The following is a 27,619-nucleotide window of genomic DNA, read 5'->3' as shown; positions in this document are numbered from 1 at the left end:
TGAATTGCTTTGTAAATCTTGTGAGCTACTTCGCGAGTTATGAAGTTTTTAAGAATAAATAGCAATGAACTCACTTCAGTCTCCATGCCAAGTGCAGATGTTTTTGTGATAGCTGATCTTGTTTGTAGGAAAACTCATGCCTTCAAGTCCTTCTATTGGCTTTCAAGAGAATAATTTCCTTGTTTTAAGTCAGATCAAGCAAACTGTCAATAATGTTTATTAACCGCCCACTTTACAACAGCTTACAGTGGAGGTTCCCTAGGGAGTTAGAGTTAATAAAAAAGTCATTGCAATTAAAGGATTTACAATAAAGTTAACTCAAAATATAAATGTTTGTTAATTTTGAACTGAGTGAGAAGGAAAGAAAAATAAATTATTGCAATCTTCTCCTTTTCAGTTGGGCGAGGAGAAAATAACATTCTGAAGAATTGAGTGATCATAACATTTGCAGATCATAAGGTGATTATTGGTAATCTTTGTTTTAGCCATTTCACAAATTTATTTGAAGGAGCAGCAAAAGTGTTCTCTCTGTCTATGAAACATCTCCTCAGGCATAATTTGTAAGCTTTGTGTGGGGGATTTTTACACGGCCCACTGGAATTTAGTGATGCAATGTTGTTAGTAGGAGTGGACTGACATTTTTTTCAGACAAAGTAAGTGGTCTTGTTTTTTAGACCACAAGCTTTGGGGAATGGAGGAATCCCAAGTAGAATTAGAAAGACAAGTCATGGAGAGGCATTTGGCCTGTTACTTAGTGATTGCCTCAGCTGTGTGTTTCATTATTTCTATTGCTTTTTTTTCCTACTGCCTTTAGACACACGTTAGCAAGGACAAATATATACTTTTGTTCAGAAGTTTTTGCCTTCTGATATAATTTTCAAGATGGCCCTGGGTATGCTAGGTACAATATTCAGATTTAATTATTTCTCCCAAGATTCATGTAAATTTCAACCCTCATTTATGAGGTCACCTCTTAAGCATATAGATTAAAATGCATTGAATATGTCAATGTGTGGCGATTACTTTTTGAAACTGTAAACTCAGAAATGCAAAATGATATACCTTCATTTTCCTATAATTTTTGAAGACTGTACCTTGAGTTTCTGCCTTGGTTTGCAAGGGCTACTATAACAAAGTGCCACAAATGAGATGGTTTTGAATTACAGAAATTTTTTGTCATAATGTTCTGGAGACCAGAAGGCTGAGATCAAGGTGTTGGCAGACTTGGTTCCTACCAAGGGTTATGAGAGAGGTTCTGTTCCACGCTCCCTTGGGAGCTTCTGGTGGCTGATGACCCTTGGCTTGTAGACACATCGCCCCGATCCCTGCCTTCATCTTCACAAGGCATTCTCGGTGTACCTGCCGCTGTGTCCAGATTTGTCCCCTTTTTTTGAGACAGAGATTCTCTCATTGCCCAGGCAGAAGTCCAGTGGCACGATCTCGGCTCACCGCGACATCTGCCTTCCAGGTTCAAGCGACTTGACTGCCTCAACCTCCCAAGTAGCTGGGATTACAGGCATGCATCACCACACTCAGCTAATTTTGTATTTTTATTAGAAACGAGTTTTCTCCATGTTGGTCAGGCTGGTCTCGAACTCCCAACCTCAGGCGATCCTCCTGTCTCGACCTCCCAAAGTTCTGGGATTACAGGCATGAGCCACCGTGCCCGGCCGAGGTTTCCCCTTTTTATAAGGATATCAGTCATATCAGATTAAGGGCCCACCTAATCCAGTGTGATCTCAACTAATTCTATCTACAACCACCCTATTTCCAAATAAGATTACATTCTGGGGTACTGGGGTTTAAGTTTTCAATATATGAATTGTAGGAGGACACAACTTAGCGCGTAACAGCTCTCAGTCCACTGATGGCAAAATGTTATTAAATTCCATTCAGGTTGCTCTCAATCAATGTGGACTTTCCCTGGAGTCAAGACAATAAGCCTTGGGAGTAAACTGCTCACAGCTCACAGAGCTTTGCCACTGTTGCCTGGTCCCTGCTTATGTCTCATTTCTCTAGCTGCTGTCTTACACGGTGACGTCTGTATTTCCCATGTGGTCAGTGGTGGGCAGTCCTTGTGGGCCCATCTGCTTGTTCTCACCATAGGGCCTCTTCGGACAGCAACCTTCCTTTGAAGCAATTACGGTTGTTCTCCTGAGCCATGCTGGGTCTGTGGGACATTTGGTGGCCTATGTCAGGCATGCGTGGCCTTAACAGCCACAAGTGCCTTATTCTGTTGAAATTGTTCTGAGGTGATTCAGAGAAAATTTGCACCTCTCCAGGATGTGCAGGATGGACCTCAGGCTCTATCTTTCCCCTGTGTGTACTCCACCCCTCCTGGAGTGGGGCAGGGGACAGGGCCCTTTTGTGGAGTGCCACACAATTCATAGCTTTTCTGTGCATTTCTCATACTGGCATCACATTTTTCTGAATAATAGTGTCCTTTTCATTTAAATAGTCATTAATTACATTCTATTGGCTCTTCACAGCCCCTCGGATTGCAAAGATTAGTATTACTCTGTCTTCCCCAGGCAGTGTCTTATGAATATGTCAGGATACTATGAGTTGTAACAAATCTTGATATCACTGAAATCCCAAAACAACATCATAGTTAAACGACATCTTTAATATTACTGCTTATAGAAAGACTGTTTCTAACATATATGTTTTTTCCTTTTTTAAATTTTTGAGTGAAATATTATCCTAAAGTATAAAAAATGACAATATTAATATTGTGTGTTCATCACCCAGCTTAAAAAATAGAATTTTTCGCCGGGCGCGGTGGCTCACGCTTGTAATCCCAGCACTTTGGGAGGCTGAGGCGGGCGGATCACGAGGCCAGGATATCGAGACCACGGTGAAACCCCGTCTCTACTAAAAATACAAAAAAATTAGCCGGGCGTGGTGGCGGGCGCCTGTAGTCCCAGCTACTCGGAGAGGCTGAGGCAGGAGAATGGCGTGAACCCGGGAGGCGGAGCTTGCAGTGAGCCGAGATTGTGCCACTGCACTCCAGCCCTAGCGATAGAGCGAGACTCCGTCTCAAAAAAAAAAAAAAAAAATAGAATTTTTCTTATAGCTTTGCAAATCTAAGCTTACATCAATTCAAAAGTTTTTTGATTACACATCAGAAGTGAAATTTACACATATATGCATATTCATTTATAATTTATATAGGCGTATTTCACGTCAATATGTTGTGCACATAAAATGTACAAAATAAACATTTTTAAAACAAAAATAAGGATAAGTATTCTAGTGTTTTCTTCTTGTATCCCAAATATTTTTTTTGTACTCCCTCAATGAGGGCCCTACATTTTGGAAACCACCAGTTTGTATCAGGACCTTTGCTCTGAAGAGGAAAAACACAGAAAAATGAATTTTTGCTGTTGGTTATGTTTCTGTTGCTTTTCCAAAAGCAACTGGTGTCAAGGTGTAATATGGATATGGGAAGGGGTGGCGTTTAGGAACCTTAAAATAATACACAGACAACACACACAAGAAAATATGTATGTGTGTACTTAAGTGTTTACATATATGTATGTGTATATATATGCATATATTTAAGTGTTTTTGTGTGTGTGTGTGTGTGTGTATGTTTTATATAGATAAAACATTGGTTAGCACTTTAAAGTCTTTAAATTCTTTTTTTTTTTTTTTTCTGAGACAGAGTCTCACTCTGTCGCCCAGGCTGGAGTGCAATGGCACAATCTCGGCACACTGCAAGCTCCGCCTCCCGGGTTCACGCCATTCTCCTGCCTCAGCCTCTCCGAGTAGCTGGGACTACAGGCGCCCGCCACCACGCCCGGCTAATTTTTTTGTATTTTTAGTAGAGACGGGGTTTCACCATGGTCTCGATCTCCTGACCTTGTGATCCTCCCGCCTCGGCCTCCTAAAGTGCTGGGATTACAAGCCTGAGCCACTGCGCCCGGCCCAAAGTCTTTAAATTCTTATCTGGCTCCAGTTGGTTTTGAATTCATCTGTTAGTAGGTTTATCTGTTAGTTTTGTTGACATTCTCCAGGAAAATTTCTTATCTCTGTAACCCAGATGCACTATTAGTATTTGATCAGAGATTTTTGTGTGCTGTATGAGAGAAAGACTTAGACTCAGAATTTGCAGTTAATGCCCTTTATTTCATTCTGCAAAAGTACTTCTTCACTTAAGTTTAGGGTTGTGATGGTCAGGACAGTTGTGTTAAGGCAACCTGCTCTCCAAACACTTTCAGTGTGGATAGTAATAGCTACCATTTTATTGATAAGCAGTGTTCTAAGTGCTTTGTGTGTACTGGCTCATTCCGTACCTTTAACAGCTCTATGGGAGAGGTGCTATCATTAGCTCCTTTTTCACAAAGGAAGAAGCAGAGATAATGAGAGGTGTTATGAGTTGAGCTGGGTCTCCCCAAAAGATGTGTTGAAGTTCTGACACCCAGTACCTCAGGATGTGATCTTATTTGGAAATTGGGCTTTGCAGAGATAATTTATTAAGTTGAGATCATACTGGAGTAGAGTGGGCCCTTAATCCGATATGGCTGGTATCCTTATAAGAAGAAGAAAAGAGGCCAGGCACGGTGGCTCACACCTGTAATCCCAGCACTTTGGGAGGCCGAGGCAGGCGGATCCCCAGAGGTTGGGAGTTCGAGACCAGCCTGACCAACATGGAGAAACCCTGTTACTACTAAAAATACAAAATTAGCCAGGGGTGGTGGCACATGCCTGTAATCCCAGCTACTCGGGAGGCTGAGGCAGGAGAATTGCTTGAACCCCGGAGGCGGAGGTTGTGGTGAGCCAAGATTGTGCCATTGCACTCCAGCCTGGGCAATAAGAGGGAAATTCCATCTCCAAAAAAAAAAAAGAAGAAGAAGAAGAGATACAGAGACATGACTGGAGAAGGCCATGTAATTGGAGTGATTGGAGAGGCAAAAATTGGAGTGATGCAACTGTGAGCTGAGAAACTCCAAGAAATGTCGGTCACTGCCAGAAACCAAAATAAGGCAATGAAGGATTCTACTCAGTCTCAAGAGACCCTGGTCTTGTTCACACCTTGGTTTTGGACTTCTAGTCTCCAGAAATATGAGACAAAACATTTTTGTTGTCTGGAGTTACTCAATTTGTGGGACTTCGTTATGGCAGTTCTTAGGAAACTAATATGATGGATTAAATAGTTGCCTAAAGTTACATAGTGAGCAAGTCATACAAGCAGAATTTGAGTCAAGCAGTCTGTCATTGGAGCCTGCACTCCACAGCCCTGCCTTATCCCTCCTCATGGGACAGACAGAGTGGTGCCATGCTGATGCACAGCTCCTGCTGGGGCATGAGGAATAAGGCTATGGGCAGAGATTGCTCCTTAGGCAACCAGTGGAACTTAGGATGAAGAACACAGCACTGTCAGATGAAGAATATTATTAATGTTTATCAAAGATGCACATTCAAAGAGTTCTGAAAAATATTTTCACCACTGGGAGGAATGTTAAATATCATCTCATTACACGGTGCTTTTACTTTGAGTTGCCATTTAAAAGAAAGTTTATAGCCTTGTTGATCTCCTGTGCATATACTTACATACATATGTGGATACATAGACACACGTATATGCACACATAAATGTGCATGTAATTCTTCATTTAACCAGATTCCTTGTGCCCCTGTATTAAAAATGGTCAAGTTTCTATCTCAAACCATACAATAATTATAATATCAGATAAAGAATTCTTTCACAATCTTTTCTTAGAATTCTAGATGTGACTTAGTTAGTGTCCTTCCTCTACAGTGAGGGAGGAAATAAGAGTGATTTGTGAAGATGCTTCTTTTTTTCAGTAAAACTGGGGAGGTTTCACTTATCTCGGGTCTCCTATTCTAGATACAACATTTCGAGAGTCTTGGATTCCTGTTTGATTATCAAGTTCACTTCCACTGACCAATAAATATTGGTAGATGTTAAGTTTTCAGGCTTGAGAGGCTCTGTCATTTGGTGTATCTGATGCTAACAGACACTCTTAAATAAAATGCCCCACGAGGGGCCGGGCGCGGTGGCTCACGACTGTAATCCCAGCACTTTGGGAGGCCGAGGTGGGTGGATCATGAGGTCCGGAGATTGAGACCATCCTGGCTGAAATGGTGAAACCCCGTTTCTACTAAAAATATAAAAATTAGCCAGGCATGGTGATGCACTCCTGTAGTCCCAGCTACTCGCGAGACTAAAGCAGGAGAATTGCTTGAACTCAGGAGGCAGAGGTTGCAGTGAGCCGAGATTGCGCCACTCCAGGCTGGGAGACAGAGCAAAACTCCGTCTCAAAAAAAAAAAAAAAAAAAAAAAAAAAAGCCCAGCGAGAAGGCAAAAGACCAAGGAAGAAACTAAAGTGAGGATTGTTTTTATTGCAAAAAAGGTGGAGGAATCTTTAAAGATTTCTGATACAGCAGAAAATCAAATATTGCATGTTCTCACTTAGAATGAGCTAAGCAGTGAGTACACAGGGACATAAAGACAGACATAACAGACACTGGGGACTCCAGAAAGGGGGAGCGAGGGAGGAGGTAGAGGTTGAAAGGTTACCTTTTGGATATAGTGTTCATTATTTGGATGATGGGTACACTAGAAGCTCACTCCACACCATTAGGCAATATACCCATGTAACAAACATGCACAGGTACCCCCGAATCTAAATTTTTTAAAAAAGATTTCTGACAAATAGAGTCTTAGAACTGAAAGCTAGAAGGTGACAAAGAGAACGGAGAATGTCTGTCATCAAATCTAGTGGTCTTCCCTTTCTCTCGTTCCCTTCTCAGGACACCTGAGATATGCCATACTCTCTTTTATTATCATGGATTCTCTGGTAGGGAAAGGGTCACCAAGTTTTGGGGATTTATGTGGATGAAACAGGGCAGAGGAAGATAATTCTGATACACTCTTAAAGGGACATGCCTTGGCTCCCTCAAGAAATTCTGATCTCATATACATTTTTAATTTACCAGACAAAAATATTGGGACCAGAAAAATTAAAAGATTAACCAACTGGCTGAAGGCCACAGAGCTAGCAGTGGCATAATCTATACTAACACCTAGAGGTTTCCTGAATCCCAAACTAGTGCTTGTGTATTTGTATTTGTGTGTGTGTGTTTATATAACTTTCATGAATTTGATACATGAATATATGTTTGACTTTATAAAATTTTCTAAGTTCAGCCAAAATATTGTGTTTTGCTTTACTATAATTTCAATTTCATCCTTTAGTCGCAGATTGTTAGAAAACCCCCTAATTTTAGTAGCATTAATGCAAACACACCTTAACAATAAACATATCATGATTATCTGCAATATTTTAATGGATACTCTGAATGACACATAGAATTTTAACTGGTCATGGTTGCTTTTAGTGGCAAACAAGATCTGATCACAATTAATTGATGCCTGTCACCCCCTTGTTTTAATAGATTGAGTGCCCAATTTGAAAATACTACTTTGTTATGAGAAAAAGAAAATAATTGAGGGTATAGTATGGGATTTTCAAGATGAAGGGAATCTTGGGGCTATTCAATCCAATCTCTTAATTTTGCACATGAACACAGTGAGGTAGGTCAAGAAAAATTTCATGACTAGATTTCTGAATTATTTTATGTAGTTTTAGCATTATTCAATTTTAAATCGTGAAGTTCAATAACTTTGCTGTTACAGTTCTTTCACGAAGGATTGTGAATAATCCAATTCTAAGCATGTGTGTTTCAAAGGAAGCAGTAAAAATAAAACCAGTGCTATCAAGCAACCAATCCATAGCTTTTACTAACACCACTCTTCCTAGAGCAAAAGAGTCCTTTCAAGTCCATTGCTAAATTCCAGAACTAAACAGATAATGTTGGCTGTCATGGGAAAAACATATCTTTTGAGCTTGCCAGCTATGTGACCTTGAGCCAAACCAAACTACTTAAACTCTGCTCAGTCTTCTCACTTGTAGAGTGGAAAAACAAAGCCCATCTCATTGGCTCATTATGAAAATCAGACTAGCTTGCATAAAGTGCTTATCATAGTACTGGAAGCCAATAATTATTAGATTCCTCTTCTCTTCTTTTTTATTTTCCTGGCAAGATTACATGGCTAGCTAGTGTCCAGGCAGGACAGGAGTAGAGACCTTTTAATTTTGAGGCAGTGGAGCCCTCTATATTCTTCCATTGTCCACATGAAAATGCTCTCAGGAATGGAAAGCAGAAATATCTAAGGAACATTTTTTTTTCTCAGCTTGAGAAGCAAGCCAGGGACTGGTGCCCTGTCTTAAAAATGGTGAAGTTTCTATCTCAAATCATGAAATAATTGTAATATCAGATAAATAATTCTTTCACAATATTTTCTTAGAATTTTAGATGTTACATAGTTTTTTTGTTTCTTATTACTGGAGAAGGCTTAGGAATCCATGGTGGCTCAAAAATGACTAGAGAAAAATTGAGTTTATCTATTATAAACTGAGCATATTTGAATACACTGGAAAATAGGACACAAAACAGGTTTTGGGAATTTACATATTTGAACAAAGCAAATGGATTTTAGCTGGCAGAGTCAACTAAGTGTTCAAATTAAAATACCTCTATTTCAAGGTTATCATGAGGCTGTAGCAGTGGTACACTTAGCTTATCGGATGCACAGGGAGAATAAATTTTTAATATCTATCATTCTCTATGTGATAAAATTGTTGCCAGTAGTAATCATGAAGAGATAATTAACAATCAAATTTTTAAATTTGTTTTTTAGTCTTAAGTAACAATGTATGTAGAATAATACATTTACTTTTAAAAGATATTACAAAATTAAGTTAAATAATTTATACATAAACAAAAATTTGCACTTACCTCAGAAGTTACACATTACAACTCTCTGTATGCTGTTTTAAAATGTAATACAAATAAACATTCCAAGTGGTTAAAAAGACAAATACAAGTAACTCATTATCTTTTTTTGTATTTACGTAATCTCTGAGCTATAATTATTTATTTCCAATATACATGTAAATGCAGGGCTGTGTAGCATCACAGGTGTTGAAGATGTGAGCTATAGTTTTTCTTTACTCTTGATGAACTTATTTGCAAAGTGGCTTTAAGATTCTGGTTTCCACTTAGGGATGTAGAAAGTTACAAAGTGTGATTCCCATTCTTACATTGAAGAAAAGTGGGACAAATTAAAAATCCTCATGTGTTTCTGAATTTATCCAAGATCTGAAGTCACAGGAAAAGCAACTGGCCCCAAATCTGGAGATAGGTAGGCAGATGAAGGGAGAGAGAGAAATGAGCTCAGGCTTAGCTGGGCAGACACAATTAGGCTGAGAAGGGTGATGGGAAAGTTGGTAGCGGCCCAATGGGCCCTTGTGAATGAGCATGAAGCCCCCAGGTGCTGCAGAATTTGAGAGTCCACACCCTCTTCAGATTTGTATCTGTAAATCCTACTGTGCTCTCACAGCAAGGACTGGAGGATGCTTTTGAAAACAGATCCAGGAAGTGGGGAACTCAAGGAAGAGAGGAGCAACTCCTCCAGGATGGTCATGACACTATCCAGACATTTAGTACCTATTTCCCCTATAAAACAAAATCTTTCACTGTTGGGGGAAGGGTAATACGTCTCCTTGCTCTTAGGGCACTTGCGAGTATCCATGGCAGCTATGAGAAGGAAACAGGAACGTAAATAAATGAAAGCTTGACATAGATAAATAACGAAGAAAACATATCACACAAAAACAAAGAGGTGGACTTATCATTTTCAAATTACCGAACACAAAAACAAAAGAAACTCTTACAGGCAGTTACAGAAAAAGAAACATATGCAGAGGAACAAAGATACTAATGACAGGGGACTTCTTGTCAGAAACCATGCAAGCTTGGGGAAAGTGGAGTGACCTCTTTGAAGGCCTGAAAGAAATAAATGTTAGCATTGAATTCTATATCCAGCAAAAAGTATATTCCAAAAATGAAAACAAGGATTTTTATGAGGCTATTGATTACAGCAGACCTACCCTAAATAAATGTAAAGAAAGTTCTTTAGACAAAAGGCATGTGATACTTGACAAACTTGAATCTACACAAAGAAATGAAGAGCAATGGAAATGGAATAAATTAAAGTGTAATAGCATTATAGTTTTATTTTTAGTTGCTCTAAAAATAACTGACTGTCTAAAACAAAATTAATGGCAGTAGATTGTGTGTCTATAGGAAACGTGTGTGTGTTTATGCAAAAGTAAAATGGCACAAAGAATGAGAGGAAAGAGCTGGGAATTTAATGTTTTAAGTTCCTAAAATTACATGTAAAGTGGTACAATATTATTTGAATGTAAACTCTGGTTGATTAAAGATATATAATGTATACACTAGGACAACCACTAAAAATCAAAGTATACAAATAGTAGAGGAAATAGAATAAAAAATAATGCTCAATAAACAAAACGGAAAGCAGAAGAAGAGGCAAAAACAAGAACTGATAAAGCTAATAAAAATTGCTTAGAAAGTTGGTAGATTTATATCCAGCAATGTAAAAAATCATGTTAAATGTGATCTCTCTAAATGCACCAGTTAAAAGATAGAGATTGTCAGATTGTATAAAAACTGAGACACAACTAATCTGTAAGAAACCACTTTAAAGATAAGATATTTTCAGGTTAAATATAAATGAATGGGAAAGGTATTCTATGCAAATACCTGTCAAATGAAAACTGGATCAACTATACTGATGATAGACAAACTAGGCTTTAGGACAAGAAATAATATCAGGGATAAAGAGAGATATTACACAATGAAAAATTAATTATATCCTAAGTTTAAAAATACTAAGTATATATACACATAAAGCATTTCAAAATACATAAATTAAAAAAAATGACAGACTGAAAGGGGAAAAAATCCACAATGGTAGTTCATGTCAATACTCCTTTCTCATAGTCGACAGAACAAGTAGATAGAAACTTAGTGAGGATATAGAAAACCTGAACAAAACTATTACCAGCTTGACCAAATTGACATTTATAGAACAGCAGAAGATACATTATTTTCAAATGCACAAGGAAAATTGAACAAGATAGATCATCTTCTGGGTCATAATAGAAGCCTTCAGAAATTGAAAAGAAACTGTACTGTCATGTAATAATGTGATTAAACTAGAAATTACAGAAATAGATCTGAAAAAAATTTGAACACCACACTTCTACATAACACGTAGGTCAATAGGAAATCTCAAGGGATATTAAAAATAATGAATAAAAATAAAATAATTTATAAATAAAAATATTTAACTGAAAGAAAAAATATAACATCAAAAATTTGTGGATTGCAGCTAACATAGTACTTAGAGAAAAATTTACACAATTGAATGTTTACATTAGAAGAAGTGTTTAAAATTAATTTATACTTCTACCCTAGAAAATAGAAAAAAAACCTAATTAAATCCAAAGACAGGAGGAGGAAGAAAATAATAAAGATTAGAGAAAAAAATAGTGAAATCGAAAAGAGAAAAATAGTAAGGAAAATCAATAAAACCAAAAACTGATTATTTGAAAATAACAATAAAATTGATTTATTTTTAAGCAGACTGATCAAGAAACATACAGGACATACAAATATTACCAGCATCAGCATCAAATAGCATACATAATATCCAACACTATGCATGTTAAAAAGATAGTAAGCTTACGATATCAGCAAGTCTATGCCTGTTAAGTTCAGGAATTTAAATGAAATGGGCCAAGTCCTTGAAAGACACAATCTGCCAAAATCAATTAAAAAGAAATTGATGACTTGAATAGCCAATATTGGTCAAGCAAAGTGAATCATAGCTAAACATTTGTGAAAATGAATATTCTAGGTTCCGATGATTTTACTAGCAAATTCTACCAAACCCTTAAGGATAAAATAATGCTGATTCTATACTACCTCTTCCAAAAACTAGGAGATTAGAGAATACATTTCAAATCATTTCATTAGGGCAAAATTTTCCTTATCCTAAAAGTAGACAAAGACCTTACAACAAACAAAACTGCATGCCAGTATGATTTATAAACATAGAACACCAAATATTTAATAGAATATTAGCAAATGGAATCCAATATATAAAGAAATACATAAAAATATAATACTTACCAACCAAATGAGGTATATCTCAAGATGCAAGGCTGGTACAACATTAAAAAATCAACCAATATATTTCACTGTATTCACAGACTAACTATTGTTAAGATGGCAATTCTCTCTACTTTTATCTATAGATTCAATGCAATTCCTATCAAAATCTGTGCAAACTTTTTTGCTGATGTCAACATACTGATTCTAGACTTTATATGGAAAATCAAAGGAACTACAAGAGCCAAAATAATTTTTTAAAAAGAACAAAGTTGGAGTTCTCAGAATACTTGATTTCCATACTTACTATAAATTAGATGATAGACAAGATAGATAAATTAGAGTAATCAAGACTGTGATTGTAGCAGAAGAATAAGCCTAGAGTTTGGCAAAGGTTTTTCAGGTAGATACCACAAAAACCACTATTAAAGAAAAAACTTGATAAATTGGATTTAATTAAGATCAAAACCGTTTACTCTTCAAAAGGTACTGTTAATAGAACAAAAGGCAAGTCACAAATTGGGAGAGAATATTTGCAACTTACATTTGTGACGATGAACTTCTATCCAGGAGCTACGTACATATATATGTATATACAACAATTTATATAGACATATATCCGTACATATATGTATATGTAACAATTTATGTACATATATATGTATCCTGGTTATACATGTATATATATGTTGATATACATATATGTTTTTTATATATACATATATATGACAATGAACTTGCATCCAGGATAAACATACATATACATGTATATATAAATTTTTAAACATATATATAGAAACAGATATATATGTATGCATATATGTATATATAATTATATATGTTATATAATCATATATATAAAAGTCTCTGAAATTGCAATACAAAAATGGACAAAAGAAGATAGATGTCCCTAAAACTTAAAGTATAATAATAATAAAATTAAAAAAAGAAGATGTATTGCAAATAAGCATATGAAAGGATATGCAGTATCATCAAAGCAGAGTTACACTGCTACAAGCCAGGAAATGCCCAAGATTACCTGCGACCACCAGCAAATGAGAGAGAGGCACGGAACTGTTTCTCCCTCAGGTCCTCCAGAACACCAGCAACTGAGAGAGAGGCATGGAACTGTTTCTCCCTCAGGTCCTCCAGAACTAACCAACCCGACCAATTTCAGGTTCTAGTCTTCATCACTCTGAGAGAATAAATTTCTGTTTTTTTAAGCCACCAAGTTTGTGGTGCTTTGTTATGGAAGATTCAGGAAACTAATCCATAACAAATAAATTATTTTGAAAAATGAGGTGTTTTTTGAAGCCATGTTATTGACACTGTGATGGAGATTACCTTGCCACAATAATATAGCAACCTAATCCCCCGAGGTCTGCTAAAGCTCTTACTAACCTTAGAAAAAATATTTATCTTTAAACAAGGTTACACAGGCTATTTGATAATTCTTGACAGTCAGAAATCAATTCCTATTCAATGAGTTTTCCTAAATGCAAGAAAATCATGGAACCCTTACTGGGCATAAAGCTTAGAACGAATGTAAAGGCAGATGGCCCTGTCTGACATTAGCTGTCATCTTTGCCTCCAAACAGATGCTAAGGAAGAAGCTGAAAACACATTACAGTGTCTGACACAGTGTTAGTCTAAGCATGTACCTAAGATGCTAATACAGGTTATGAGAAAAAGGGGCTCCTAGCCAAAGTTTTGCAAATTCTAAGCTAAAATTTAAAAATATTTTTCATGATAAGACATATGAGGCTCATTAGTGTGCTGATATATATTGTGACACAATAGAACAGAAGATAGCAGACTCTTTTCCATGTTTATTTTAACCTAGAATCTTCTGCGAAGAGTTTCATGAAACTGAGCCTCCATGAACTCACTTTAGGGGATAAGCAACTTAGAATATTGCTTCTATTGATGCTTCATTGGGTCAGTTTGGAAGGAATGGATCTCTCCCTATCCTGTATACATTTTGTTTATTTTCCCCCTGTCTTTCTATTTTTAACCATCTCACCTTTAAAAAGATGTTACCTTTGACCCACAAATTATTTCCCATCTCTACTGTGTATACTTTAGGATCTAAGATGTCCTATTCAGTATAAAATTTAAAAAATCACATTGAGTAGTCTCTTATTCTTGACTCACTAAATTACTGCTACCATAATGCTTTATCTTCTAAATCAATTCTATTTTCTTTACTGTTTATATGAAGACTGTTTATTGGTGTGGAAACATAAGAAACAGCTGATATTCAACTTATGAAAGTGGCAATTCCATATGGTTCAACCTCATACATTAATGTTATTAAAGAGTCAACACAGTTTCCAAGATAGTTGATTTATCAAAGAGCCTTAGCCACTGCAAGAATTTGGCTTAATGCTTTTATAAATAGGTGAGGTGGTTGACAGGTGAGATCACTTATGCTTATAAATGATACTAAGTTGGGCAAGATTGACAATATTTTGTAGGGCCAGGCGGGAATGCAAAATGATGCAGTCAATTTGATGGAGTAACGTGCGCTGAACAGAATGAATTCCTATTAAAAGACTTGCAAGGTTTTGGTTATAAAATAGAATAATTAATTTTATAAATGCAACAGAAATAGAAGCATTTACATGGACTGGTCCACATAAAGAGCAGTTTTAAAGTCACAGCCAATCACAGATTCAGGCTTTGCTGAACATGCCCAAATGGGCAGCCTCGAAGCCATTCATACTGACCAACCACCTGGACCATATCCCATGGATTTCAGCTACCACACTGAATCAGATCAATGACTTCAGGTGGCCTATGAATTTTAGGCATTTAGACATAGTAGTAATGTGTCTTGAGTAATATATGTACACTCTTCCTGTAACCCGTTCAGAATCTGCTCAACTTTCAAGGGCCAGTTAACAGTCAAGGAAGTCCAGAAAGTCTCCGCTCTTATGTCTATAGGTCATAGACTGTATCGCTCAACTTAACTCGAGGTGACGGTCACTTCTGGCTGACAATCACATCAGCTTCTTTGTATATTAGCCTTGACTTTGGAGTTTGTACGTTCTTTGAGGACAAGGACCAAGTACTGCACATGTTTTGCACTTGTGTCAGACTAATGTGCGATCAATAAAAAATAGGCTTCATCAAGCAGGACTTAATAATGTTACTGATCACAACAATGAAGACAATATGCATTAAGGCAAAATGACTATTGAGAACACTAAAGATTGAGAAATTTATGTGGAGGCGGATGAATATGAAACAAAACATATATGTATTTTATGTCCATATTACTGAAGTTGGTGTTTAATATATCCATAAATTTCATTACATGTTTAATTCGAGTAACAGTAAGGCCAGTGTTTAGTTTAGTAGAGTTTCATGTAAGAGTCTTTATTCACGGTTTGTGGTTTAATGTGTTATGTAAAATACAGTAAACTAGAAGTATTTTTTCGTTGAATTTTGTCTCTTAAATACTGAGATGCTGGATAGAATGGCTTTTCAGTGCTGAGTTTTCTGTCCATGTGATTTATTAGGCTTTTTTATGTATTATCCTAATGTCTTTGTAAATTAATGTTTTTATAATTTATCAGTTGATTATTGAAATAAAATTTGCATATTCCATTGCATTTTATATAATAGCATTACCCCTCAGCCACTGTGATATACACGAGTTTCAATTTATTATAGCTCAGTCCCAAATCAATGTCACTGTTAAGAGTATGTGTTACAGTAATGGTTATCTTTGGAAAACAATTTGAGTCTGACTAGATGTTGTTCAATCCCCAGGCCATGGTAAGTGTGACTGTGGCAAGTGCAAGTGTGACCAGGGATGGTATGGGGATGCTTGCCAGTACCCAACTAACTGTGACTTGACAAAGAAGAAAAGTAACCAAATGTGCAAGAATTCACAAGACATCATCTGCTCTAATGCAGGTAAGAAGTATACCCTGTGAAAATTGTTAAGTGAAATAATCAAATTTTGTTCTTAATGGAAATATGTGGGCGTGCAGAAATGTCGAATCTCAGAGTGAGACTGCTTTTGAGTATGTTTTTTAGAAGTGAAATTCAGATAAATCAATAGAAAAAAATGCCATCTTGCTGAGACTGGCAAATTTGATGCTTTCCAGCTGTTCCAAATGCCTCCTTCTAGCAGGATATTCACTGGAAACAACACCCCAACAACATTTTATGTAAATTGTGAGCCATGATATTGAATACCAGATTACATCTGTTAAAAAAGGATTTATATAAACCGACTTAATTATTTTCTGTTACAGATCAAGGGTGCTTTGAATTTTTACCTTCGCAAAATAGAACCAAATACTTTAAATTTGATAGAAGTTTCAGATATACTGGTTATAAAGCTCTTTGAAGGATATAGTCACAGAAAGATTTTTTGTTTGATCAAAATATGTTTTATTTCATTGAAGTTATTTGAAAATACTTTTTACAAAATTATAGCGATGCTGTTAAAATTTATTAGCAAAATCATATAAAAGAGTTGCAGTTTAGGTTTCAATGGTATTTAGCGAGTATTACTGTAAGTAAATATTCTTTTTGCATTTGGGCAGGTGAAGCCTCAAAATCAGATTTTCTCAACCATGGTTGAACAATCAGCATCCCAAGGGGAAAGGAATAAACTGTCAGTTCTCATGTAGTACACCAGAGGTTCCGTTTCAAGTGCTTTGGTGTGTGGCCTTGATGTTGGTGGTTTTTTTAAAGCTCTCTGGGGGATTTTAATATAGATCGAGTGTGTGACCCATTGCTCTAAATGCTAAAGGTGAGGATTTGACTTCACGAATGAGTACCTTTCCTCCTGAAGCTCACATTGTTGGTAGGGCCCATCTCTAACCAGAGCTGAGAATTCCCCACAGTCTGACTGTGTGTTTTAGACTGAGCTCAGTTAAAGGTGTTTTGCTCATAGGAATCAGGACCACATCCAAAGCGAGGTGTGAGTGGATCCGTCAGGGGTCATGACAAATGATCTTAGCAGTTAGGTCCCTTTCTGTGTTCATGATGTTCTTATCATATTTCTCTAGCACTTCAGTCTTTCTTTCTTCTTAGTAGGATTTCTCTACTTCCAATTCATAACACCCACCCCTCCAAACACACACACACACACACACACAAACACGTGCGTGTGCACGCGCACATGCGCATACCCCATAGCATCTTTCATCTTGAAAATATTATTCATTTCAAACTTGTTTCAGTAACAAGACTTGAATTCTGTTTTGGGTTTGAAATCTATTTTGGGATTTATTTATTTATTGTTTGCAAATCAAATTTAGGGTTTTTTTAAAGAACATTATAATCAAACGCGGTAGTCTAGGATTCTGAAGATGTTTAATATTAAGGAATCTAAACATGTAATTCACCACATTAACATATCTTAAAGGAGGAAACATACAGAAGTGTTTCAGTAGATGATAAAACATATTTGGTGCAATATAAATGCATTTCTAGGACATCTGTACTCTCTCATTTTTTAAGCATGGATGCAATACCTTTATTCATAACCTGGTTTAGTCAAGTGACCCAGTAATGTCCTGTATAGCATTTTCCTCTCCTTCTAGGATTCAGACTGTTGAAAACGTTATGTTTATATCTCTCTTTAGTCTTCTTTAATCTGGGCCATTTCCACAGACTTTGGCTTTAGAGCATTGAAACTTGTGAAGAAAGTTGTCCCCATTTTATTAAAAGAAAAGTGTACTTACCTTGGATTTGTCTGATGTCTCCCCCCCATGATTAGATTCATAATACATATTCTTAGGTAAAACACTACAGAAATGGTTTTGTGTTCTCAAAGTGTTTCATCTGGAAGCACAAGATGTCCATCTGCTCATATTGGTGATGTCAGTTTTGATGAGCTTGTCAAGGTGTTGGCTGGTGTCTCAACTGTGTTATTTCTGACTTACCCTCTTCACAAATGTGCATTCTATGAGGAAATACTTTAAAGCCATACACATATCACATTCCTCACTAAAATTACCCCAGATTTATCATCCGCTGATGACAATCACCTGACGCAGTATTGACAATGATGACTGGAAAATGATGATTTATGAACTGTAACATTCTCTCTGAATTGACTAGTTGGCACTCAGAATTCCATCACAAACAGGAATCCTCCTCTCTCATTTACCAGTTATTTGATATTTCATTTACTTAGTGACTTATTAGTCTAGAAGCACAATTCTTATTATTTCATTGATTTGTTATTCATTTTGTGCATAATTATTCTGGTGCACAGAGTTTTCCAGATTAGGTATTAGAGCCCATCAGGATAGCTTTTGTGTTTCTGTGAAATGCCTCCCTTGTTTTTTTGTTTTGTTTTTGCAATTCTTTACTTGTTGGCATAATAACATATTCCAGGGTCATATTGGACCTGCTTCACTGCACCTTTGGAATCAGCCACTTATCCAAACAGCGTGTGATTCCTTTTAGTGAAAATGGTATTTGAATAAAAATTGTGAGCACAAGGATGCTTATTTCCACTGGAGTGTATTTGCTTCTTGGCCCTTTCTGCAAACAGGCTTGTGTCAAAAAAAGTAGATTGAAGCATAATACAATTTTTATTTTATCTGAACAAACAATGATTCATGAATCAGGCAACTCCAAATCAAAAGTGGTTCAGGAGCTTCATTGAGGGAATGCAAGTGGGAGGCTTTTATAGGGTGAACAGAAAAAGAAAGCAAAGAAGAATAGTTGATTGGCTAACGTTATACAGTTGCCTTATTTAGTCTATCCTGTTGGAAAGTCCCTAGTTATATAATTATAAGTTTGTTGGTTGCTTCTGATTGGTTAAACTTAAGTTCTGTTCTTCTTTAATGTAGACATTTACAAGAAATAAGCTAAGTTTCACTTATTTTTGCCTATCAGGCAAGGTTAGGATCATTTATGAGGCCTAGCTGGCTTAGTCTGCTCAGGGATTCTTTAGGCCTTGTCTCCATTTTAATTTATCTTGACACTAGTAAATATATGCCTGTGCATATACACACAAATACATATACACATACCTGCACACAGATATGCATGTACACGTACACATACATGCATATTTTAGAGATCATGAATTTACACCAATACATCTAATTCCAGTCCAACCTCACAGGATTACTTCTTGTTTTCTCCATTCCATATTTGCATGTCCCATTTTCACAGGGAGAACCCTGGCTCCCAATACCACCAACGTATTTACTTATTTGCTCAATCCTATACTACATCTCTAGTTACTTCTAGAAGTGCTGCAGACACCACTAAACCAAGCAGATCTACCAAAAGAGATTAGGATTTGCAGTCCACCCTTCTCCACTTCCCCCCACTCACTGTACCTCAATCATGCCCAAGATTGGGGTATGTAGTCCAATGCTGTGTTCATAAGTCACTCAGACTTATTTTATTCTCTTTTAGCGTGGTTATGGTACTCGTTTGAAATACAATTTAGCTTATTTATTTCAGATCACTTTCAATTTTAGGTTTTATAATCCCTTCCCATCTGTATTAATATATTTTATAATGTATAGTACACTAACATGCTTCTAAAAGTCATAGCTATGCAGAAAAGCATACTCAGAGAATCATCCCTCTCTTCATCAAACCTTGCACCCTGCTTACCCTCACCTTATAAATAACCAAATTTATTGCTTTCTTCCGTCTCTGTGCATGTATTTCTTTTTGTGTAAAGATAAATAGACATATTTGTGTGTTATTGTTTCTCATTTTTTTCCTGTGCAAATGGTTGTGCATTCATTCCATGTGTTCTTTTGCACTCTGCTTTCACCACTCAACATAAACTCCTGGAATTCACTCCAAATCAGTTCATAGAAATCCTTCTCTTTATTTTGTCAAAAGCATAGGACTGGATTCTATGTATGCATTGCAATTTTTTCAATCGAGCTCTTATGCTTGAGCATTTAGACAGTAGTCAGTTTTTTGGATTGTAAATAATAGTGCACAGAATGATCTAGTGCACATATATTTTTATATTTTTGGAGGTGTATATTCAAGGCAAATTACCAGAAATGCAATTGGCCAGAAGATACATTTATATTCAGTGTTGCATTTAATCTTTTCTGTCTCATTTACTCTTGTAGAAATATCTAAGCCTTTCATGTTTTCTTTGGCAATCTCATTCTCACCTGTCTTTCTTTTAATACCCACTTCCACCGTCCAAGTTCAGGACCATTTCCCCCAAATTGCATTAGCCTATGAAGTCTCTCTATTAATCTTTCCCTTTCATATCACAGTGTGGTTTTCTGAAGTAGTTTGGAGCAGAAGGGGAAGAGGAGTTAAATGGATTGGGGAATGAGACTGAAGGGCAGGATGAGACAGAGCTGGGGACCAACGTGTTCCAGAGGCTAACTTTGTGGGAAAACTAGAAGGGAGGTCCAGTGTGCAGAGCAGGGTGAGGCCCAGGCACCACTGCACAGGGGTGTGGGCTGGTGTACACGTCTGGTCAGTCATCCTAGAGAGAGTCAGCTCTATTGGGCACTATGAAAATTCGGAGCTAAAATAATCAAGTGTAAGGCAGAAGACCAATCCTAGAGGCTGAGTTATCTGGCAACCATGAGAGAGAAGCTGTGTGTCATAGCATGAGCACAGGAGTCTGGAGCTTTTGCCTGGGCGTCCATATGCCATGTCTTTGAGGCTCAGTTGTGAATTCTGCTTTATGGGTGAGACAGGAAGTCTGAGCTGTTGTAAACTTCCCACATCAGCCAGGAAAGGTTCCGATGTGTGGATGAGAGGGAGCTGCTTATGGGGGACTTCAGTGAGGAGTCATAGAATTTGGAGGCAGAGGCTGTTCGTTCCCATCTTTCCTGAAAAAACTTCCTCATACACAGCCCTAACCAAGTGACTTCTTGCTCTCATATTATATATGAGAGGCCCATATTGTATATGGTTACATGTATAATATTTATATGGGTTTACATCTGTATTTATAAAACAAGAAAACATATGACTCAAAGGCTTTTGCAATAGACTTGTGGCAAATGCTATACGAAACATATTAATAGGGTATCTCTTTCTTCCTGGTCTATGATTTACTTAATTTTAAGCATCTCATTATTTTCTATAGCACCTAGTTCCTTGCAAACAACATAACAGATAACAAGAAAGCTTAATGGCTGGATATGTGGGTGGTTGAGAGACAGGATGAATAAATGTGAAAATGAAAAAGAAGGGTGATAATTAGAGAACAAAAACTAGATGAAGCAATAGCATAAATTATAGCATTAGATTTCAAATTACTTTTATGAATTGAGATAGCTTTTATGGAAAAATGCAATAAAATGAAGTTTAATAACAGGAAAATTCACATGAGTATTTGCAAGGTAGAAAAATAAATTCTGCAAAATCACCATTTATATGTAACTGTGAGTGAAAAATTTATAGATAATAGTGACTTGCAAGTGATCTGGGTAACAGAATCATGCAGAGGATATGAAAACAAGGATATTGTCAGCATCCATAAATATATTTTCTGGAGAAAATGTTTGGAAGTATGACGAATATACTCTATATCTTAATGGGAGAAGAGGAAGAACCCAAATTTTCTCAAATCCTACTATGTACTAGGTTCAGCAGTGCTTCTAGAAATATGACTGGGTACATATTCATCACTTGGTATTGGCAGCAGTTCTATGAAGCAGAGATTATTTGCAGATATGGAATCTGGGAATTAGAAATGAAAGCAATGCCTTTAAAAATGCATAGCTCGTGAGGATTAAAACTCAGAATTCAGCTACAGCTGTACCTTACTCACAAGTTCGTGCTCTTTCTAATACATCACATATAGATTTGCCAGTATCTAGTAATTCAAACCAAATTATCAGTAACATCTTTGGTTCCTTCCCATCCTTCACCCTTTACACTCAGTCACCAAATGCCCTCTACTCTTTCTCCTAAAAATATCTCCGAATGTATTTGTTCCTTTCTAAACTAATCGCATCATGTGTCTAGCCACTGTCTTCTTTCCTGAAGACAAATACAACAGTCTTTTAACTTATTTCTTTGCATCCACTTTTGCCTCATTTCAATTCATTCACTCTTATGCTATTGCTTCATCTAGTTTTTGTTTCATGACAACCAGAGTAATCTGGTAAAAATTCATGCGTGATCACAGGACTCCCTTGCTTCTGTCTTCCAATTATTGTTGGATTAAAGCTGGAAATCTTTAACATGACCTATAAGACTTCCATGAATTGCATCTGAAGTTGCTTTATTCGTTTCATGCACTTTTCACGCTGTTCTGCATACCTCAATCCCATGCGATATTTTTCCTTCACTTCCTCTTTTATTGCAGAGCCTGTGCTATTGTCTTGTGCTGGAAGTAAGCCTCTTCACCATCTCACTTCTCTTAGCTAGCTTTTTCTCTTGGCTTTTAGTTCTCAGCTACCGCCTCAGGGACTCTGACTTTGACCTACTGGTCTCGGTTACATCCCCTTGCTATGTGCTTCTGCAACACTTTGCACTTCTGTATTTATTTTATCACATTGGTTTTTGCTCATGTAAAACTCTGAGAGGAGGGCTATGGCTGACTTGATCCCTGTTGGATTTTCAGAGTCGCGGCTGGTTTCTTGTGAGTGATCAAGTCTCAGTTGATACATGGTGATGGCTGTGATGAGCATTAAAACTCAAAATAGATACATTAAAAAGGAAATTTCTCAAGTGGGCATTCCACTTCTCAAAATTGTTTGAGTGCAATATTAATGTTGGTGAAATTACATTTGGGGGATGTGGTAGAATCTTCAGACTTGGATGAGTATATGGCTCGTGGTAGACCAGATGACTACCATGCCTCTCTGACACAGAGGTCCCCTGAGAATCTGGTGAGTTTCCAGCAATCCATGCCTAAGGAAATCCACTCTGGTCCCATTAATGTAAGGACATGTGTATCAGTATAAGTTAATGCTGAAGAGGGGAAATTATCAGGGGCACATATGATTTTTATTTCTGCATTTGACAATAAATTATTTCCACAAATATTTCTTATATAAATAGTATGTTCAAACATTGTGCAAAACATTGAATAAATACTGGTGAGGAATATAAGCAAGGTTGCTTCCCTCACAAAGCTTAGAATTTGCTGCTTTATTTCACTTCAGACCCAGGTGTGATCAGAAGACATTCATGCATTGGTTGGATGGCTATGTGTGGAGGAGCTCTGCGCTTGGAGAGGTCAAATTCACATTCATTAAACCGTTAGAGGTCAATAATAATAGTTGTGTGATATAAAATATAATTGCCATGCTAAGATAACCTCAAGAAAGAGTAGCATGCGCTTTACCTCACCATGCCCACAGAAGTATCTAATTGAAATATTAAATTGATTTGGATTATCTACTCTCTTGAAAGAGATGGTATAAAAATTCATTAACTATAATTTTATATGCATGTAACAAACAGTCTTTTTTGTTTTCATGGTTTAGGTACATGTCACTGTGGCAGGTGTAAGTGTGATAATTCAGATGGAAGTGGACTTGTGTATGGTAAATTTTGTGAATGTGACGACAGAGAATGCATAGACGATGAAACAGAAGAAATATGTGGAGGTATGTATGTTGGCTCTGTAGAAATTAATAAAAGTACCTGTTTTTTTCACCTATTTCATTGTTCTTTTATCTCTACATAAATTTCTGCTCTAGGTGTACTAATTTAGTTTAAACCTATGTTTATCTGGAAAACATTTACATAAGAAGAGAGAGTGAGGCTATGGCATTAAGAGTAGACTAGTACTTTTTAGATGCAAAGCCAAATTGTCCCCAGAGGAGAGCCGTGTCATTATGGCAACAGGCCAACTGCATAGCTCTGCAGTAGTCCTAGTAGAATAGAATACCGTCTCCTCTGCTCACCTTACCCACTTTTATTTTCCTTTCTCTTACTCTCTTAAGTGTACATTTTCATTTCCTTGTCTTCCCTTTCTAAAACATGAGTCTCATGTCTTATTGGGGACATTGAAGGTCAATAAGGTTATTAGCCTAGAGTTTACCTCCCTCTCTCTGTCCCTAAACACTTAGATAACATTTTCAGTGACCTTTTCTGTGTACCACCATTATTCAATTCATTTTTTCTGTTGCAGTTCTGTAGCAGTTCTTGCATGTTTGCTAGTGACAAATTCTGCAATAAGTGCTTTACATTCATTGTGTTTTGTCTCACAACATCACTCTAGGGTAAGAATTATGTTTATGCACATAGATAAATGTGGAACCTGGGATGTGGATAAATTAGGTAACGAACCCAGTGTCAGTCCACCAATGATAGTAGAATTTGGGCTCGTGTCTGTGTGATGCCAAAGTCCATGTTCCTGACGCCTCACCACTCACGACTGCATCAGTGCCTCGGAGCTCAGAGCTCCACAAGAGGAGTCTCTCCTCACCATTTGCAGTTTTCATCTCTTCTGCTCAACCTGCAAGCCTGTGCCCAGAGTTTCCATTTCCAACCTTGACTGGCGTAGGAAAAGGAAAGTAGAAGGCAGAGAGAATCATTTGGTTTAGGTAAATTCTTCTCTGCTCTGAACTTATATTTCACTCCTATCTCATGGGATTCCAGTTGAAGGAAGACTGCCCTGTGTGCAGAAATGGTAGTTTTAGAAGTATTGTTTTTCTGTAAGGATTAGGGCCCAATGGGGCCAGGGGGAACCAGAGAACCCTGAGAAACTGTGGCTAGCATAGGACAAGCTTGTTCTTTTGTTTACATTTCGGTAGCTTCAATTCCTGTCAGTCATCCAAATACACTTATTTTAGGCCTGATTGGCCCTTCCTCCTTGATCTCCTGGCTGTACAACCCACCTGGATAAAACAAACAAACACAAAAATCTTATTTTCATTTTTCCGAGCCAATGACCTAAGCAAGATGCTGCTCAGACAATTCTCTCTTAAAGGGCTCAGTCCAAAATAATTAGATCAATTAGACAAATCCATCCACAAATATATGTATTTGTCCTCTTAATGTTTAGTTTCCAATTATTACAGATGAAAAAAAAAAAAAAGAAAAGAAGACGGGAACATGCTTTGGTGCCAGTGTGTGTTGATACACACCACAAAAGCAGAGTCTATTTGCGTGTATCCATAGAAAAATGTAACTTGAAACACCACCACAGAAAATGTTTAACTTTCAAACTTTCTAGTTGTTGTTTCCATTTGTTTGAGGCTTAAGCAATTTCATGGTGCAAAGTCTCTGAACAAGGACACCAGCACTCCAGTAAACACCCTCTGGGGGTGACATTGCCTGGGATTGTAAATCTTTCCGTGTGTCACTCACATGAAACCAATCTGCTGAGAGATGATTCCACAGTTCATCAGTGAAGCAGTACAAATAGAGATTTTCTTCCTCTATCAGTTTGCACAAAGCAAAGAATTACGTTTATTATCTGGAATATGTATTGTCCTAAAGTACACATTTTAATCTCAATTATTCAGATGTGTCTTGTTCAATATTTTTATTTGAGTTATGTGGATATTTGTTTAATTTTCCATACCTGCATAGACGTGTATCGTTACCTAATTTTTGCTTCCTTGTTTACCTCTAACTCAAAGATTTCTTAGTAAAACCCTAATTCGATACTGAATTGTATAAATATTCAAAGAATTTGGATGTGAGAAATATAGATTTTCTATCATTTATTAATATAGTAATCCTTACGTATGTAGCACCTTCTGTATAAATTTTCTGAAATTACAGAGAGAATAAATTCCGTAGTCTAAAAAGGTGATTGGGTCTTACAAACCTGACTCCTAAGAAAAGCAATTAATGTACACTATTTTTTTTTTTCAGTGTAATCCTTGAGTTCTTGAGGCCTGTGATATATCACTAGGATGTGATTTAATTGTGTGTGCAAGTAGACACCATTTTAAGTTCGTAAATAAGATATATAGATGATATATTCTGTACTGATTAGATCACTTGACAGCCTTTGCATTTGCTTAAGTAAACAAATTTAAAATTCAGATTCATTGTGGAAATCGTCATTGATTTTTAGGTTAAGAAGTGATTTTCTTTGAATATCCCAATTATAACTTATTTAGACAGAAAACATGGCACGGGGTCCCTGTCTCTTTCTCTGTGTCTCACTATAGCACTCTTTCTGTTCATCTCTCTGGCTCTGTCTCTCAGATGTATGTCTTCTTGATGGAAGTCTCATCTGCTGCACATGAATAGCATAGGAGACCAGAATATTCTGTTGTATTTCCTGCTTCTTATGTGAGTTTTACAGGTCCTACTAATGTTCTTGCCATTGGCCAGAAATACCATAGTGTTAAAATGATAAGTATGCTTATAAGACAATGAAAAGTAGTCTCATAATCAGTTTTGCATTGTCTTTTGGGGAGTTTGGCCGTAAGAGAAGAGAGATGGAAAGAACAAAGACTTTAGCCATAGACTGATAAAACATAAACTCCTATAATACAGAAAGAATAAACCAAAAACAAAACAAGAACAAAGACATACATTTATGCTTAGGTGATATAACTACAAAGATGAGAGTACAAGAAGTAAATTTTGGGATAAATGCCATCTTTGGGGAATTTGCAGAAGGATTGCTAGACGTGGATGAGGAAAGCAATGGTGTGGTAATTCACTACTCGTGGCTTGGAGGCAAGTGCAGATGAGCAGGTAACAGGTTACAGAGAGGTGGGAGCTGAAAGAGGGCATCTGGACACAAAATGATGAGTGCGGTTACCTGTCATTTGTATCCCCTTGACAAGTAGAAAGGAAATTTGATTGTGAGGCCAACGGCCCATGGTATTTTATTTGTCTAAATGAGGATTAAATATGGACTAGGCTGAAAACCTCTCTTTCACATGGTAGAACACAACAGCTTGTGGGGCACAGTTGAGTGAAAAGGTAAAATATTTCTTCTGCTTTAAGGAGTTATTTGGTCATTCATAATGTCTATCTAGGTAAATATGCACCATTGGTTTCTCAATAGTTGATTTCAAATGAAATATTTTAATAACTAATTCAAGAAATGTCTTTAGAGTGAATGCTCATATATATTTGGGTTTGATGTGTGCATTTGAGATGGAAAAGTAATAGACTGTCGTGGTCATTCATGTCATTTCTTTAAAAATACTTTTAATCAGTTCCCTGTCTAGGCCAAGTTAAAGGACACTTTGCTCTTTTTGTATAATTAAGCAGGTATAGGCACAACCATGATGTGTTTGGAGAAAGCTGTATAATTTGATTATTTTAGGCAGGGAATGTGGAGCTGTGACATTATTTCAGAAGGCAAAAATGATCACAAAGAGATAGAAAGTTAATTCTGCTTATGAAAGTTGCTTTTTTCCTCACTGTATAAAATTCATTTTGGATAAAGGCCATGGGAAGTGTTACTGTGGAAACTGCTACTGCAAGGCTGGTTGGCATGGAGATAAATGCGAATTCCAGTGCGATATCACCCCCTGGGAAAGCAAGCGAAGATGCACGTCTCCAGATGGCAAAATCTGCAGTAACAGAGGTGTGTCATTCATACATGTTACTACATAATGGGGAGGCAAACAAAGCTTTTAATTGTTAACACTTCTTTTCTCTGTGTTTCCTCTAGTGTGGGAGG

At 36.9% G+C, this 27,619-nt stretch overlaps 1 protein-coding gene across 2 annotated transcripts in view; it reads left to right on the top strand.

The window, feature by feature from the left end:
* Window positions 1-27,619, top strand: part of ITGBL1 (integrin subunit beta like 1) — a 292,563-nt gene that overhangs the window by 126,994 nt on the left and 137,950 nt on the right. For both annotated transcript variants that reach the window (XM_055245292.2, XM_055245294.2), the window contains exons 4-6: window positions 15,853-15,999; window positions 23,499-23,621; window positions 27,383-27,523. In XM_055245292.2, coding sequence (XP_055101267.2) covers window positions 15,853-15,999; window positions 23,499-23,621; window positions 27,383-27,523 — 411 coding nt within the window. The remainder of the gene's footprint in view (window positions 1-15,852; window positions 16,000-23,498; window positions 23,622-27,382; window positions 27,524-27,619) is intronic.

This window comes from Symphalangus syndactylus, chromosome 15, assembly GCF_028878055.3.
Source record: "Symphalangus syndactylus isolate Jambi chromosome 15, NHGRI_mSymSyn1-v2.1_pri, whole genome shotgun sequence".
Lineage (NCBI taxonomy): Eukaryota > Metazoa > Chordata > Mammalia > Primates > Hylobatidae > Symphalangus > Symphalangus syndactylus.
Note: the sequence above shows the minus strand (reverse complement) of the source record. Positions and strands in the feature narration are given on the sequence as shown.